The sequence below is a fragment of the Trichophyton benhamiae genome (genome assembly GCF_000151125.1).
Source record: "Trichophyton benhamiae CBS 112371 chromosome Unknown contig00209.0, whole genome shotgun sequence".
In the NCBI taxonomy this organism is placed as follows: domain Eukaryota; kingdom Fungi; phylum Ascomycota; class Eurotiomycetes; order Onygenales; family Arthrodermataceae; genus Trichophyton; species Trichophyton benhamiae.
This window is the reverse complement of record NW_003315086.1, coordinates 133,658-150,661: the sequence shown is the minus strand read 5'-3', so window position 1 is coordinate 150,661 and position 17,004 is coordinate 133,658. Positions and strand designations below refer to the sequence as shown.

Sequence of the window (17,004 nt, the reverse complement as noted above, 5' to 3'; positions counted from 1 at the left end):
AACCATCGTAGCCACCAAGGGAGGGAGATAGGCGGCTTTTAACTACATCTCTACTGTAACTACAGCCTACAACCTACACAGTCAGGTGCAGGTATCTTACTCTCCCCCCATTATTCGCTTCCAATCCTTTCCATTGAATTTCTAAAAACGACATTTAAAAACGAGCGACAGAGAGAACGGATTCCCCCATCAGGGATTCCCGTAACTTAACTATCCTTGGCCAAAAAAAAAAAAAAAAAAAAAAAAAAAAAAAAAAAAAAAAAAAAAAAAAAAAAAAATGAACGGCCGCCAGTGAACTCGCAGCCTCAGAGCGACGAGATGGGCACCCGCATGGAACATTTCTGACACGCAGCCCCCAAACTAACAAGCAGAGTCTGCTGAGGATATTCAACTTCCTCAAACCGACCTTACCTTGAGGTTTTCCTTCATCAATTCTCCCATTTTCCGTTTTCGTAACGTATACCACTGTTTTGCTGCTCTCTGCCGTCATTTAAATTTATATCAAATGTAGGCGTTTCAGTCTATGTACTATGTCCGGCTAGACAATTGCCAGTTCGTTTGTTGACTCTTGAGAAGGCAACGATAGCCTTGAGCCGGGTAACGCTATTGGAGCAAGCAGCGGGAGATGCTAACCAAAAATCAAGATTATCGTGCGCATGAGAATGAAATCTTCGATTTTTGGTTAGCGTCAGGCCTGAAGCTGCAGCAGGGCTTGCAAAGGATGATAGTGACCATCCCGACCAGACATCTCGGCCTGGGCTGCCGCCTACTTCGTCTTGGGGTAGCGGCCAGAGAAGCTTCGACGTCAGCCACAGCAGATGCAGAGACTTTTTTCCGTGATACCTCGAGGAGGTGGATGTAAGTTGTCCCTTTCATGCTAAGTTAGCTGCTGCTTTGAATTCGGATTCTCATCGTGTTTCTCTAGTTGCAACGAAGATGCTCGACTGCGGGAGCGTCATGTCAGGTTCAACGTCGCAGAGCTGCAGCACGCAGCTGTAAAGGCCGTCAATCGAAAGCACTGTAGAAATATTGTCAAGTTCGCTGAAGGGGGGTTTAACAGAGTTTTTCTCCTGACCATGGACGATGGCAGTGAAGTTGTTGCCCGCATCCCAACCCCCATTGCTGGGCCTCCACGCCTGACGACAGCCAGTGAAGCTGCTACCATGCAGTTTCTTCGGGATGTCCTACACATTTCTGTTCCTCGAGTGTTTGCCTACTCGGCAACATCAGACAATGTAGTCGGGGCTGAATATATTCTGATGGAGCGGCTCAAGGGCGAACCGCTTAGTTCAAGATGGCTTTCTCTTTCCAAGGCTGAGATGGTCGACTTAATGATGCAGATAGTGGATATCGAGAAGAAGATATTTGATTTCAGATTTCCGGCATACGGTAGCTTGTACCACCGAGTTGATATACCAAAAGAGGCAAGAGTGGATATCGAGGCGGGTGGAGGGGAATTTTGCATCGGACCTATCTGCAAACGCCAGTTCTGGCATGGTGAGAGGGCAGACATGAAGCTAGACCGTGGTCCTTGTATGCCCCTACATCCCTCTCTTGTTTTTTGTCCCTGTGTCTGATTCAATCTATAGGGACTAATCCTGCAGACTGTGTTGCTTCACCTGCTCGTCGAGAACTTGCATGGACGTCTAAGTACGGGAAACCAAGGCCCAGAAGAGCCTTCCTCCTACCAACAGAGGAAGATATCAGCCCCAGAGAACATATATCACTCCTATCACAGTATCTACAGGTTTCTTCGTTCTTAGTTCCGACCCAGCCTGAGATGGCAACGCCGATATTACGCCATCCAGACATGAGCTTCCCTAATATTCTTCTTACCCCCGGAACAAACAAGATAGAATCGATAATCGACTGGCAGGATGCGGCTATTCTTCCACTTTTTATGCAGGCTGGCTACCCTGCATTCTGTGAACATGACCCTTCTCGAGTTCAATCTTTAAAGGAACCCAAACCTCCTGAAAATTACAAGGACTTGAATGAGGTGGATCGAATGAAGGCAGATATAAAGCTCCGCTTGCAAAAGGCCAACTTATACTACTACGCGGCTACCGGGCTTGAGAATCGCCTGCATCTGCAAGCACTTCGCCTGCCTGGCCTTGGAATGATACAATATCTTATTTCTCATGCCGGATACCCTTGGGATGCTGATCTAATTAACCTAAAAGCAGCCCTGGTTGGACTGACCAAGATCTGGGAAGGAATGATACCCGATCCATGCCCGATCTCGTTTTCTCCTGAGGACGAAAGGGAAATACTACATGATGCGGCTGAGTGGAAGGAGTGCGAAGAGATTCTGTCCACCATACTTGAGAATCTCGGTGTTGATAAAGAGGGCGGCACGCATCCAGATGATTTTGGGTATGCTCTTGAAATGGCTCAGCGACTGCGGGTAAAGATATATACCGATGCAGAAGAGAACCTACAAAAGCTGTTCTGGAAATCCTGGATTTTCAAAGATGATAATGACATCTCTCCTCCCCCTGTACTTTGATTTCTCGTCCACTTCTACTCTCTACTCCCTTTGTATGATAACTATAGCGAGAATAACATTTTTTATGGGTCAGGGGACCCTCTCCTCCCGAAAGTTTAAAAAGCTTAAAGCTTAAGCCAAACTTTGTTCTCTTCCGATTTGGGCCTTCTCGAAAAGTATGGGGTGGGGTGATTTTAGAGGGATTGGATGGCTAGTGAAATGGAAAAAAGATAATGACCGAAAACATCACGATGAATTCCATTCTACATGCTAATCACCTAGGTACTAATAAACAAGTTCAAATAGCCGAGCCGAGCCGAAAAGAAGAAGATAGTCATCAAGGTCGTTAACGCTGAAATGCTCCGATAAATAATTCCCATGAGCCTGTGCCCTCATGGTGCCCTCATGATAGTTGCCTGTTTCGGGAGATTTTTTTTTCTTTTTGCTGTAATTTCGTTATATTTCCTTTTGCTCTGTCAGTTCCGTGTACCCATTATGCCATCAAACCCAAGCGTCTGACAAACCCTGTTGACCGGTAGGCCTGTGTAAGCCCGTTCCCATCACCCCCTGTTATACACTTGCCCCATGAAAAGGATGCTAGCAATAGTGATGCTGAAAAGGCTAAACGTAAAAAAGGAATAAAGTAAAGTAAAAAAAAAAAAAAAAGAAAGAAAGAAAGAAAGAAAGAAAGAAAATGAAAACAAGGGGGAAGTTGAGCCACTGGGGATGAGTCTGGGTTCAGTTTCACGATTTCAAGACTTGGTATTGTCAAGCGTGATAGGCGGTATTCTGGACCAAGTTATGAGAAATGGAAAGGTAAAGAGATAGCTCCGCATGATATACACCTGGCGTATACAGAAAGAAGTATACTGATAAGGGTTCAAAACACGAGAAGATGAAAAGCTTGGGAGAAAAAAGGAAGGTAAAAAAAAGGAAGAAATCATGTACACTGAAGAAAAGAAAAAAGAGTAAGAAAATCAGGGAAAAAGAAAAGGAGAAAGAGAAAATAGAAAGAATTAAAGAGCATAGACTCATAATTAGTGCGTGATGAAAGAGATAGGAAAGAAAAGATGTTTGTGTCCACACAACGCCACTGTCCTGGGTAGATTGTAGAGACACTGAAAAACAGGTCAAGAAAGGCAAGGTACAAATGTTCGAGGGAGACAAGTCCCACTCGAACATTTGACGGCAATAGAATAAAATGGAAGAATAAATCGAAAGAAAACGAACAAAGTCGGTTCATCTGCAGATGAGTGCCAGCTCAAAAAGGAGAATCCAAAGGTTAGGCAATGCAAATGCTTCTTAGATCAGGGCTGAGACAATCCGAAATATCGAGGGGATGCAATGAAATGAGAATATAGTTTCTCTGCCTCTCTGGCAGGAAGTGAAAGAAGGACGAGAAATAGGTTGGTGGTCGCCTGTTAAGCTTAGCATGTAGCCTCAGCACGTTTGGACTTGCTGGAGGTACGCTTGGCTAGCTGCTCTCCATGGAACTGACGAAGATGCTCGGTAAGATGGTCTTCGCGAGTGAAACCCATGAAGCCCTTGCGGTTGCAGCGTGGCTTGGGGCAATCCATTCTCGTCGGGAAGTGGATTGACTTCTGGTGTCGGCTCAGATCAGCTACCCGGCTGAACGAGCCTTCACAGTTTTCGTACAGGCAGATAAACCGCTGGGTAGACCTAGATGGGTGGCAACCGGAGTTAGTCTGTCTGTTATGGTAACGTGATTGATGGGCAAAGTATGGGGTTGGAGTGGCAACGTACCTCTCTGCAGCTGTTGATGATCTGGGGCTGGAGGGAAGGGCAGCCATGGTCTGGCCATCAAAGATATACTCCTGATTGGACGAGGTGGAGTGGCTTTTGGGCCGCCCCTGCGTCGAACTACGTGGCTCGTACTCGCAGGTAGCGTCATATTCATATGAGTTTGGGGGTGAGTGACATGACTGGATGGTGTTGTAGTATGTTGACGCTGCGCTGTATGATGTGGAGATGGATAGGTTGCTGTCCGTCGAGCTTGAGTAGGCCATGGGAGGAGCCAGAGGAGAGAGATGGCCTGGCAGCGACCGAGTTGAGGTAGTGTAGGTATTATCAGGGATTTCTCTCCAGGACTCTCCGCGGACGGGAGACTGGTAGGTAGTCTGCCTCTGACGGTAAGGGAGAGACATGGTGTGAGTAGTAAAGGTTGAGACGGGTAGTTGGTAGTGTTCAATGTCAAGCCGTAGGGAGAAGAGGAATGTCCTTTGAGCAAAAAGGGGCTCCAAGAGTATTGTAGGTAATGTCTGAAGTAGTATGGTGATTGTGGATGGGGAGGGATGGAGAGATGGGGGGGTCACTGGTGATATTTTATATACCCTTCAGGTACCAGCGAGAAAAGGAGGCGAACCTTCACCTAGCACAGAAATGGCAGCCTTTGCAGCCACACGTGACAAGGGAAGGGGAAGGAGAAGGGAAACAGCAGAAAGCAGCAGATCCTCAGATAACCTAAGCAGCAATGCAAGACAAGCAGAATGATGCCCATCGAACGTTTCACAGCCTCGGTGTGTTAACGAGCTGACTCGAGGGGTAAACGACGAGGGGAAGATGAGTTCGATTGAAACAACAGCAAAGAGTGAAGCTAGCGGTTATGCTACCCCCATGCATTTAGAAACACCCAGTAGGTTGGTTGGCCAGATAACTCGCTGGTCCCAGGTGGCACGATTACATGAGCGGGCAGCAAGTGCTTCTCTGTTTTGAAAAAAATAAAATAGAAAATAAGGAGTGCACTTTGCACGTGGATGAAGAGTGATGGGAACACAGCCTCTCTGTAAGAGTACGAGAGAGGAAATGACGTCGGGGAGAGAGGCGGGTACGTATTAGAGAAGCAAAAGAATTGGTTAGGGGGAGGAAGAAGAAGTGAAGCAAGATGATATTTGGCCGTAAGCGAATATCAGCTCGATCCTGATAGGAGACAAGCCTAATCATAAGGACAGGAGAAGAAAGGGGCAGCGGAATGGAAACCGCCGAGTTGAGTATGAAGTAATAAGAGCAACCTCTTAAACAAAGGAATGGCGGTACATGCAGAGTCCGCTTCGACCGGCAATCGGCGCCGGAAACCAGATATCAGAGGAAGAGACGTAGAATAGCCGGAGGGGTGACAGGAGTGACCTTTGGTCCCACAGCGGGCAAGGCTGAGGAGACCTTGGATGGTTTTACAAACGAGCATATGCAGTGGTAAGAGGGAAGGATGATATGGAGATCAAGTTCGCATAGACAGAGCTAACTTAGAACGGAGCGAGAACTCCACGGAAGGGCAGACACAGACTGGCTGGTGGTCAACTGGTCATTCGAGATGGGATAGGATGGGATGGGGGTGTGTGGTATGAGACGGAGACCGACTGCTCAGCCCTCCCATCCATCTCGCCTTCGCCTCATTCCAGTAAGCCAGCTAGTTAGTTAGCCCATGGGTGGTTAGTCTGATACGGACACCACCCTTATTGCGGTGAAGAAAAGGCCTCTCTCGTAAGCATCGATGACGGGGCGGGCCGACAATGGAGCCTGAAGCTGAGGGATTTCCATCATGGTGATATTGTTTGGATGGGCAAAGGATGAGTGATAGACCGGGTGTCTGCAAGATGCAGTGGTCGTTTGGATCTTCTTCCTGTGGTTGCTCCACAAGAGTTGTTCCTTTTTTAGGGCCGTTTAGGCCATGTCGACAGGCCAGAGAAAAAGAAACGAGGAACCCGACCGCTCACTCTCACTGGCTGGAGAATGTTCCTTGACCAGTCAATCAATAACGGGCCTGCTGTTAATAATAACCCTGCAATAGAGATGCACCCCGTGTAACCCGCTAAATCGTGTGCGACCTGTCGACTTGGTTAGCCAAGCACGGAGTATATTTTCTGATACGGCACGTATGTAAGTACACGGTTACGGAGAGTAATCAGAGAGCGAGAGGTGTACGGAGTACTATGCAGGCGTCGGGCAGATGCTGTGCAGCGTTCACCATCAACCATCAAGCATCATCGCCGCCGTCACCAGCGTCACCTCAGTCTCTCCGTCAGGTACGTGGCCATGCAGGCGTTTCAAACCCGACCACCCCGGCCTAATGAGGTTGCTACCATCGCCGTCATCGTGTCTCTGTCTCTGCTATCCCGTCTCTCTCTGTCTCTCTGTCTCTCTGTCTCTCTCCGCTTCTCTGACGTCTCTGCTGTGCCAGCGAGTCGCTGGATGTTTGTTGTCTTCATCTTCGTCGTCGTCTTTTTCCTCTTCTGGAGAAAAAAAGGTTGAAGTCCGCTGTCTTGCTTATCTAAGCACTTCCCCTCCCTTTTTGGCTGTTTCTCACCTTTTCGTTCTTCTTCTTCTTCTCTTCTTCGTCTTCAACGTCAAACATCGAACGTCAGGCATCAAAATGGCCAGCATTGCCCATCCTGCTCCCTTCTAGCCCGTCTTCTGGCCTGTCCCTCGTCTCTTGCTGGCAGTGCAATGGTCCCTCAGCTTCATCGACCGATTAAAAATGCCGCAAGCCAGCCTGGCGTGGCAGGGTAGGGCGAGGCGGACTCTCGCCTCTAGCTTTCGGCCTTGGGAGAGAAGAACTGGCTGACAGACTGACAGACTCAACTCGAGGATCAAAGTTGATAGATAAAATAGAGAAAAGAGAAAACTCGAGACCATACAGAGTCCTTCGTGCTGCTTCTACTGACACAGCCTTTGCAACCCTCGCCGTCTCCAGTGCTGGGCTGCACATGCAACCGATTCAGGTATCAGGCAGGCCTCTACACGAAGCACCCCCAAGGCAAAGCGCAAAGAGGGCGTCAAGGCATCCATCTCATCAGGGGGAATCAATCACAGCAGCCCATCTCCGAGGAAATAACCTTTCCAGTCCAGTTAATTATGTTTTCATTTTTTACGCGGCATTGGACGGCCTATCAAACACAAGCAATAACTAGAGTTGATAACACAGCAAGAGATAGCAGACGTCGGACATTAGAAATCAGGAACGAGAAGAGGCTTGCCGGCATCAGCGGTCTTATAAGTTATTTAACATGTCTTATCCTCTTCCCCTCCGCTATTAGCTATTGCTATCTCGTGGAACAATCAGTCTCTTTATCTTCGTCCTTTTTGCTGCCCTGCTTTCTTGGTGCCCAACTTGATCACTCATTATTATTAATTTCAGAGGGAGGGACAATTTTTCTCGAACCAATAGCCAGCACCACCGGGGCTACCAACCAGCCAACCAGTGCAATAAACACACGTCGCCTTATAGTACTGGATCATGAGACTCCCAAGTAGCGAATAAGCCCTCTCTCGTTTCATTTTATTTTTGGCGAGGTCAAACTCGAATGCTGTAACTAAATAGTCTTCTTCCAGCACTGCCTCAAGACCGTGAATGCCAATGAAAGGATAAATCCAACAACCAAGTAAACGGTGTGTGCCTGGAGGCTGGAAAAGGCTCGAAGGGCTCTTTCGCCTTGACTACTACGGTCAGGTGCGAAAACGAAAGTACTCCTTGAAGACAGCCTCAGCTTTTTGCCGATGGCCCGTCCCTCTCTTCACTACCCCGGCATTTAGTTAGTTACATCGCGCTAGCACTGCCCCCCTGATCGATGCCAATAATTCTGCCTGCGCTTGAACCCCCACAAGAGAAGGATTCGAGAAGAAGCGGAGACTAGAAAACACGAAGGGAGGCTGTTCTGCAGGGGAGAGAGCCCTGGACTTGGCTTGCCTTGCTCTCTAATTGTGAGGGAATATTCCGGAGAAGTAACCAGGTAAAGAAAGGCACATGAGGATACAGAGAGACCGGAGAATCAGGAGAAGCAAAAAGAAGACGGGAATGGGAAAAGCAAAGGTTGCCGATTTGCGCGCCAAATACACTCTCGAGGAGACTCGGAAGAGGTACGGAGTAGTAGTTCACAAATTAAAATGACATCACACCGGAACGAAGTCAGAAAAGAAATCAAACAGGTTAAACTCCCTCCCAGCCCGGTTCCAGTCCCAGGTAACTAAAGAATTGCCTATCATTTCACTTTACTCGTTCCCCATTCCCTTTCATCCAATGAATAGAAAACAAGAAGCTAAAAAAGAAGAGAAAAAACACGGAAGTTGCGGGAGAGTAAGGTACGTAGTTATGTGAGCGCAGGAGGAATTAGGAAGATGCAGGACCAAAAAACAGGACTGAAGGAGTAAAAAGGAGATTGGGGAGAGACGGGACAGTAGAGGGATGTGCATTGTACTTCAACAGAATCGATTGTCATTGTATTTGGCGGACACTGACAGACGGCCTTGCACTGTTTTACAAATCATCTTCAAGGTACTTGTAGACAAATTTAAAATCACCTTTTCGTCGGTTCATCCTATTAACAGCCGCGATATTATTAGCATAAGCTGTTTTTGACGCCCGCCGTGGGACAGCAACCAAGTGCCGAACCCGGCTACACAACCCAAACCATTACGAAGACAAAGATGGGGGGATGAATATAACTTACCAGGTGCTTTCATAATCAAAGAACCGATAAGTACCCTGCTCATATTCCTCAGTGATGTTCTTCGGCTCCTCGTGCCGCTGGAACCAGGTCTGATACAGCTTGTGGAAGCGCCAGCTTTGGTTTTTGAGGGCCTTGGCAGCCAGGTACTGCTGATACGTGGACTGACGGTAGTAGAAGAGATAGAACAGCGTGTCTGTATCTATTCTGCCGGTCTCGTATAGTCGTGGATCATCAAATATGGGTAATGTCTCCTGAGGGTAATAAAGTGGCGTTGTGTATGGCGTTTGGGGCTTGTAATGACGGGGCTTCTCCGCATCTCCCGGCTCTGGGCATGTACTATGTGAGGCTACCAATAACCGTTGTACAGACGCGGATTGAGGAGCTGTCGACCGTGACTTGGTCACCTCAAAGGAGTGAATCAGATCTTGGAGACCTGGAGGGAGATGATATACCGATTCGTCTGCGGACGACTCATCTGGGCTCTTCCCCTTTGCCTGGCCATTCGTCACTGTACGTTCCTTATTAGAGGCCGACGTTGATGGAGCTGGGGTTGTTGCTGATGTTTCTATTTTGGACATCGCAGGTGTAGGAGGCATGGTCCCCGGTCGGCTGGCTGCAGTCACGCTCGGGCTTAATGTAGGCGACTTGGATTGACTCCCTGACTCGTCTGCGCTGCCAGCAGAGGACATCAGCCGTTGTACCTGCACCGGCTGTGCGGGCTGGACCATAGGAGATGCCGTTGACGACGCTTTGGAAGCAAGCTGTGCTGCCGATACGGCGGGGCTGGCACCAGGGGGTGGTGGTAGGGGTGCAATCCCAACACCAGCCTTATCACTGGCAGCAGCGGCGGCAGCAGCAGAGGCATATTTGAGTGTCTCTCCGGGTAGCCGTGCCGGAGGGGGTGCAGGTTTCATTGAACTTGCTGACGATGACGAAGGGCCATTAAGATGGAGCGTGGCAAGGACGGGTAGAGGGGATTTCATCTGTGTTGATGGCCGTCGTGCAGGACCTGAATCTGACTTGCCCTTGTTGGCCTGCCGGGACTCTGCGTCATCTTCCTGTATCGATTGAGTGTCTTGTGATGATACCCGGTCGTTGTCGTTGTTCATGCCAAACTGGACTTCATCGTCGCCTAGCGGTATGTCGTCGTAGATAGTCTCGTCCTCTCCGCAAAAGTCGGGATTGTGACCATCCTCTGCATAGTATTTGATGGCTTCTTGAGCGTCAAGCACTTGTTGTGTTTCGACATTGCCGTTCTGTAATGATCGTAAGAGTAACTCTAGCTTCCCAACGTGCCATTTATGCCGTTCCGATAACCGTTCGATATCCGCCATCCGATTCGACTTGGCGATGTCCTTCTTGCCCTTTTTCATTGACGCTTGTATAGACTCTTCTTCTGCTTCCATAGCCTCTATCTTCTGCTGTAGAATGTCAACCGTTGAGGACAGGAAATCACACGTGTCGGCTTTCTCTTTCTCCTTGGGATCCAAGCGCGCTGCGGCCGAAAGCCCCTCTTTTGAGTAGGCCTTGGTCTTCATTTCCTTCTCTACAGCCTTGAACTGTTCCATGCACTAGATCTGAGTGTTAGTATCGCCTCCCTAACGCTGGCTAGGGAAAGAAAATGGGGATATATAGTGCGCACTGTTTCTATGGCTCGCCGTTGTTCTAGCAGTGGGCTTTTGTCCTTGACCTCATTTCCGGCAGCCCATGTCTTGATCTGATCTCTAAACCGTTGCAGTTTCTTGATCTCTCGTTTAAGATTGTCTTCAAGCTTGTCTCGTTGGGCAGCGTTGCTGGAGCTTCGGATCTTCTCATATATCCCTTCAAAGGATTGTATGCCCTCACCGACCTTCTTGAAGGTCTTGTCAATTTCTTGCTGCGTTTTTCGGGAAGTCATGATGATGTCTTCATAACCTGGCTCTCAGGAGCGCTCGATCCGAAGCTCAAGATAGTTATGCGTGTGCGTGCGTGCAGGGACTGAAGGAGTGGTACAGGGTGTGGATGAGACCGTCAGTGGTCAACCTGGTTGCGAGGGAAACGGGCCACGAAATCAGGCAGCTTCGGCGTAGTGCTGGGACAATGGTTTCCGTCGCCGTGCAGGCGCGTGTAAATTCAGCTGAGCAAGAGGTCAGATGCGAGATGCGAGATGCGGGAAGCTGTTCCGTTGCTTTCGAACTGCTTTCATCTTCATCTTCATCTTCCATCAAGAAGTTGCGCCAAGCCGATTTGTGCCAAGAATCTTGGAAGCCGAAACTAACGGAAGAACTAAGCGCCGGATCACGTGAGTGAGCCCCGATTTGGATATTTTCAACTTCACTTCGTCATTTCTCGCTTGTCCGACAGCATCGACGGCATTGACGGCATCGATGACGGCCTTTGGCTGACTTGCCGGGTGATTCAGATGCGGTGGCCGTCATGTGCCGCATATCCAGCAGTTGCAGTGGCTCAGATGGGTACTTTCAACTAGATGATGGGCTTGGGGACATGGAGGAGGGGATCAAAAGAATGCACGCAGGTAGCCGCCAGGCTACAGAAACCCCCTCCGATCCAAGGGAAGCAATCAGCCGAATCTGCAATTCCCTTCTTGAGACGACCTTCCTCATGCTAATTATGGAGGATGATTCATGCATTGCTGTGCCGCAGACAGCCCCATGCCGCCTTCCGCTGGACATTTTGTCTCCCCTGTTGATACATGGCGTTTTATCCAGTACGGGCGATAGATTGGCGACAACGACGACTAATCCGATGGTTCTCCAAGAAGCTAGCTCAGGCTGTACTACCTCACAGTTTGGAATGTGTCTAAGAATAAGCTGCTGTATCTGAGATGTATCGGAGATAATACGAAGTCTATACGGTGCTACCTCATGCCTCTTTTAGTAGCCTATGGTCTCAAGTGTGTGTGGGGGGTCACCTCACTTAGTACAGGTAGAGGTGCATGTAGGATAGCCTCCTCTGTCCTCCATTGACTGTAAAGAGCCTCGCCTGTGAGACGCGCATGTAACTAGCCATTGTAAATCACCGGCTGAGCCATCAAATGCTGACTAATAATAAGTAGTTGATGCAACATTTTCCATATCAACTTGCTTTATGATTCATACATTCGTTGAAAATAAAAAGACAGAGTACTTCTATACATGGCATGATAATGAAATAGCCGTGATACTATCTTCTAGGATCTCCACTCGTGGCAGGGAAGATGAAAGGTGTGACATCCCTTTCTCCCCTCCTTTCCCCCATAATTCAGCCCCGGGAACACAGCCGGCGTAGCACATATTGACTAACTACTTCTAACCATCTCCTTGATCTATTGATCCAGCGATCTTACAAAGAGTGACATCTGCCTCGGTTACTGTTGATAAACAGCTTGTTTCGTCGATTGGCCGTGGAGTGCTGGTGTTTGCCGCTGTCGGGCCAGATGATACCCAGAAAGATGCAGATACCCTAGCGGCCAAGCTGTTGAAGCTGAAGATGTGGCCCGATGAAACCGGGGCAAATGTACCTATCCTCCTCTCATGTACCCCCAGATCGGATCTATAACAATAGCAGCGCTGATATAGCCCTATTTGGTTATTTCCAGTGGAAGAAGAACGTGCAAGACATCCAGGGGGAGGTCCTCTGCGGTACGTAGATACATCCATATTATATCGCCTATTGGGTAGTTACCAAGTTTGCCCCCCTCGGTTACCGTCTCCCAGGCTAATGCATGTACCTATTTGCCGAACAGTGTCACAATTCACTCTGCTTGCTACTTTGAAAAAAGGCAACAAGCCTGACTTTCACAAAGCGGCAGATCCTAAGACGGCTCGAGAGCTGTATGAGTACTTCCACTCAAAGGTGCAGAACCTGTACACCGCAGAGCGGGTTAAGGACGGAGTTTTCCAAGCCATGATGGAGGTAGGTTTGGTCAACGATGGACCGGTATGTATCTGTACTCCTTTGCCCTTGTCCTTTGTGCAGGTATAGCGCCGGTGCTAAGGGGGTTCAGGTCACGCTCGAAATCGACACAAATCCAGCAAAGAAGGAAGATAACGCCAGTGCCAGTGCTAGTGCCAGTGCAAGCACCAGCTAGACATCTCATCTCTCGTAGGTGACCTGTCGCATCCCAGGACTGCTTGTTGTATCTTTATATATAGACTTAGACATGAAAGATGTTGCTTTCCCAAAGCGGAATCAGGGCTTAGGGCTCGAGGTGGCTGCTCTTAGCGCGGGGATGTTTGCACTGTTTGCCTCCCGCGCGGGTCACCCAAAGCGTAGAAGGTTCCTGAACTTCCTCTGCCTCTTCTTCTTCTTCTTGCTCTCGCTTTCTTCTTCACTTCCTCGCTTCCTCACCTCTGCCTCAGTTATCCGTGATATCAGAGACTCACTCTGTGCTAGAAGACGGTTATCGAAGAATATAGTTAGACCTACACAGTGCAATTGTGCCTGGCCGAAGCAACCATGGCTGAAACTTCAGGTACATAGAGCATAATTCCTTAGCCTCTTGAGCCTATTGCTGACAGACACCTGCTTCCAGGAGTTCGCCCGCGCGTATACTTCGACATCGAAATTGGTGGAAGACCAGAGGGAAGGGTTGTGTTTGAGCTGGTAAGCTTTGCAGAGTCTGGTCGAGCTCGGTTATCGGTACCTTGCGGACTTATAACTAACACGGTGGTTAATAATATGTAGTACAACGATGGTTAGCATCCAGCTTCTTCTACTCGGAGAGACAGAACGAGAAAAAGCTGACGTGAAACAGTCGTCCCCAAGACCGCAGAGAACTTCCGTGCCCTCTGCACTGGAGAAAAGGGAGAGGGCAAGTCCGGAAAGCCATTGAGCTACAAGGGTGCGTACATCAGTGCTTTTCTTTCGCTACCTTGGGCCTTGTTGAAGCTGTGTCTAAGTTCATCCTTCTACTAGGATCTATCTTCCACCGAGTTATCAAGCAGTTCATGATCCAGGGTGGTGATTTCACCGAGTTCAACGGCACCGGTGGAGAGTCAATCTATGGGGAGAAATTCGACGATGAGAACTTCCAACTCAAGCATGACCGTCCATTCCTGCTCTCCATGGCCAACTCCGGGCCCGGAACCAATGGAAGCCAGTTCTTTGTTACCACTGTTCCCACCCCCCATCTTGATGGAAAGCACGTCGTCTTCGGAGAAGTGATCAACGGCAAAGGACTTGTCCGCAAGGTGGAACAACTCCCAACCAGCCCTGGTGACAAGCCACACTCGGAAGTCAAGGTCGTTGCCTGCGGTGAAATTACGGGCGATGAATATGAAACCGCTACTAAGCGTGCTGTAGACCCAACTGGAGATACATATGAAGACTACCCAGAAGACAACGACCAGGAGTTCACAGGTCCCGAGTATTTCAAGATTGCCACTGAACTTAAGGAGTTTGGCAATACTGCTTTCAAGTCTGGTGATGTGCAGCTGGGTCTGGAGAAATACCAAAAGGGTTTGCGCTACCTTAATGAATATGCCGAGCCTTCTGAGAATGACCCCCCAGAGCTTGCTGGACAGATGATGACTCTCCGATTTGCTCTCCACTCTAACTCCGCCCTCCTTGCTAACAAATTGAAACGCTATAATGACGGCCGAACGTGGGCCGGATATGCTCTCGACCAAGCTGGTCATGCCAAAGCCAAGGATGCGGACCGGGCAAAGGCCCACTATCGACGAGCTGTTGCCCTTGCTGGATTGAAGGAGGAGGATGGGGCTCTCAAGGACCTAGAAGCCGCTGCCAAATTTGCCCCCAACGACGCTGGAATCATTGCCGAGATCTCCCGTGTGAAGAAGAGTATTGCTGAGCAAGACCGCAAGGCCAAAGCTGCTGCAAAGAAATTCTTCTCTTAATTTATGGAAACAACCCTAGCTATCGCATACAAGACGCAATATGCAACCCAAATCATGTACGCCAACTAACGACATTTTAACCCCTTTTTATATTAGAAAAGAACAAAGCGTGTAATTTAATTACGTTCTCGCTTTTTTCATTACTCACTGGACCATTTTTTGCCATTTGGTTTACTGAAGAGGATAAGAAACCTGGAGCCGGAGCCGGAGCCGGAGCCTATGGCGTTGGCTTTTTTCTTTCTTTCTTTCATTCTTTTTCTTTCTGCTCATTTCATTTCACCATGACTCTACATCTACCTGTCGATGCAGAATCGTTTCAAAACGGGAAGCTATGCGGTTATTATATCCTTGGAAATAATGCTGGATAGCATGCTCTGATAACATTGGCAAGATAAAGGATAATAAACCATTAGACTTCTGAAAGTGACGAGAAAAGGCTGAACTATTATCTAGTAATTAATAGTAGTCTTGCAGGTTTGGCACTAAGCCTTGCGATCGCTGGTGAAGGCGCAACTCCCTAGATCCCTCTTCTCAGGAACAGCTTCGGGACGAATATCGAAGTCGAAAATATCCATGGGCACCCCCATCGTCGTACATGCATTCGGAATATCCACCAGCCCAGCAATATGGCCCTGGACTGGCGCGCAACTAAGCAGCAGATAGACCTGTTCATCCGAATACCCAAACCTACGCAGGTATTCAATCACCCTCCTACATGTCTCCCTGTAGGCAACAGTAGCGTCCAGGTGATGCTGCTTCCCATTATGATCGACGCTAAATCCTTCAAAGGTCAGATACCGACCGGGCCCAAACTGGGGTTCGACTGGACCTGGTATGAAAATAGGAGATTTCATCGCCATCTGGACCATGCCGTTCTTGATCACGCTGAGTTTAACCGTGATGATACCAGCCATTTCGATGGCGCCGCAGAAGGAGATCTCCCCGTCGCCTTGAGAGAAATGCAGGTCTCCTACAGAGAACTTGGCTCCCTTGACGTGCACGGGAAGGTAGACTTTGCTTCCACGGCTGAGGTTTTTGATATCGCAGTTTCCGCCATTTTCAGGCCGGCCCTGTATATAGTCTTAGTTACCACATGCTAGATGCAAAGGGCATAAACAAAAGGCGTCATACAGGGACAGTTCGAGCTCCCTCCTTTTGTATCTTGGCCTTCAATTCACCTGTAGCTCCTCCAGCGTGTGCGTTCTTGACTTCAGGTGGCTTCGCCACTTCTGATCCCACGTTCTCTGCCATCAGCTGTCCTTCTCTCCTGTTCCATTCAGCCAGGACCTCTGCAGATGGCGCGCACCCGAGGATTCCAGGATGGATCAGTCCCGCAAATCGAACTCCAGGGATATGTCTCGAGGAGCAGAATATCCCTTCAAAGTCCCAGATTGCCTTCGCTCTATCTATATTATCAGACTGGACATCAATTATCTAAAAAGGGGTTGCAGACTCCTTACGCTTGCGGATAAAACTCTGACAGGAATCCTCCTCCGTTATTAGCTGCAAAGATTCCAGTGAATCCCCATGGTTCGTCTTGAAACTGCTGCACGTCCTGGATCTCGACGAGGAGCACGTCTCCAGGCTCTGCCGTTTCTACATCAAACGGCCCGCTTAAATAATGAACGTACGTCAGGTCAACGTCACGGACATCATCTGCACAGTCATTGTTCTTGATTTGTCCACCAGTCCAGTCAAGGCATTCGATCTTGACTGTTTCGCCGTTCTTGATGCTGCCACAGGCGGGAACTATATACAATTACACGTAAGGTCAACTATATGTCAATACTGACAGTGGTGAAAGGAAAGCCACTAACTGTCAGGATGCCATCTATTCTGTTGATTTGTTTCATGTCAGTTTGTTGGCCGACTAACTATATCGGTTCATATAGTTACTTACATGCACTCCTGGTTGCTCTGCTGCCGGCTTCCTGCGATCAACTCGCATCGCTGTTCGGATCTCGTTAAGGCCCATGATAAATCTCTCACATTAACTGGCCAATATTTCGGCAATTCCGCAGTATATTATTTTCGGGTTCTGAATCTTGCCTGCTGTACGAGAAGGGTATATATATGTCTATGCATGGACATGTTTCCCCGCAAAGAACTATGCAGCTCGTGTCATGGTTCTTGATGCATCCCTGAAGTGGCGTCAAGTCCCCAACCTTAACCGTCACCATGTTTACTGCCAAAGTTACTGTAAAGTGAAAGGTATCGC

At 48.7% G+C, this 17,004-nt stretch overlaps 7 protein-coding genes across 7 annotated transcripts; 3 read left to right on the top strand and 4 right to left on the bottom strand.

The window, feature by feature from the left end:
- Positions 1-625: 625 nt before the first annotated feature.
- On the top strand, positions 626-2,509 carry ARB_02520 (uncharacterized protein; the record flags this gene model as incomplete). Its single annotated transcript, XM_003011192.1, has 3 exons — positions 626-858; positions 926-1,533; positions 1,590-2,509. The coding sequence occupies 3 exons, from the start codon at positions 626-628 to the stop codon at positions 2,507-2,509; spliced, it is 1,761 nt and encodes a 586-aa protein (XP_003011238.1).
- Positions 2,510-3,915: 1,406 nt separating this feature from the next.
- On the bottom strand, positions 3,916-4,653 carry ARB_02519 (C2H2 finger domain protein, putative; the record flags this gene model as incomplete). Its single annotated transcript, XM_003011191.1, has 1 exon — positions 3,916-4,653. The coding sequence occupies one exon, from the start codon at positions 4,651-4,653 to the stop codon at positions 3,916-3,918; it is 738 nt and encodes a 245-aa protein (XP_003011237.1).
- A 1,896-nt stretch (positions 4,654-6,549) lies between these two features.
- Positions 6,550-6,857, bottom strand: ARB_02518 (uncharacterized protein; the record flags this gene model as incomplete). The annotated part of the gene is made up of 2 exons (XM_003011190.1): positions 6,550-6,735; positions 6,810-6,857. The coding sequence occupies 2 exons, from the start codon at positions 6,855-6,857 to the stop codon at positions 6,550-6,552; spliced, it is 234 nt and encodes a 77-aa protein (XP_003011236.1).
- A 1,899-nt stretch (positions 6,858-8,756) lies between these two features.
- On the bottom strand, positions 8,757-10,846 carry ARB_02517 (uncharacterized protein; the record flags this gene model as incomplete). Its single annotated transcript, XM_003011189.1, has 3 exons — positions 8,757-8,817; positions 8,950-10,520; positions 10,592-10,846. The coding sequence occupies 3 exons, from the start codon at positions 10,844-10,846 to the stop codon at positions 8,757-8,759; spliced, it is 1,887 nt and encodes a 628-aa protein (XP_003011235.1).
- A 1,190-nt stretch (positions 10,847-12,036) lies between these two features.
- On the top strand, positions 12,037-13,018 carry ARB_02516 (uncharacterized protein; the record flags this gene model as incomplete). The annotated part of the gene is made up of 5 exons (XM_003011188.1): positions 12,037-12,152; positions 12,279-12,463; positions 12,507-12,569; positions 12,674-12,867; positions 12,935-13,018. The coding sequence occupies 5 exons, from the start codon at positions 12,037-12,039 to the stop codon at positions 13,016-13,018; spliced, it is 642 nt and encodes a 213-aa protein (XP_003011234.1).
- Positions 13,019-13,090: 72 nt separating this feature from the next.
- On the top strand, positions 13,091-14,786 carry ARB_02515 (uncharacterized protein; the record flags this gene model as incomplete). The annotated part of the gene is made up of 4 exons (XM_003011187.1): positions 13,091-13,402; positions 13,426-13,533; positions 13,696-13,771; positions 13,846-14,786. 4 exons carry the CDS (start codon positions 13,091-13,093, stop codon positions 14,784-14,786), a joined length of 1,437 nt encoding a protein of 478 aa, XP_003011233.1.
- A 482-nt stretch (positions 14,787-15,268) lies between these two features.
- On the bottom strand, positions 15,269-16,761 carry ARB_02514 (uncharacterized protein; the record flags this gene model as incomplete). Its single annotated transcript, XM_003011186.1, has 4 exons — positions 15,269-15,856; positions 15,918-16,188; positions 16,247-16,535; positions 16,662-16,761. 4 exons carry the CDS (start codon positions 16,759-16,761, stop codon positions 15,269-15,271), a joined length of 1,248 nt encoding a protein of 415 aa, XP_003011232.1.
- Positions 16,762-17,004: the final 243 nt, after the last annotated feature.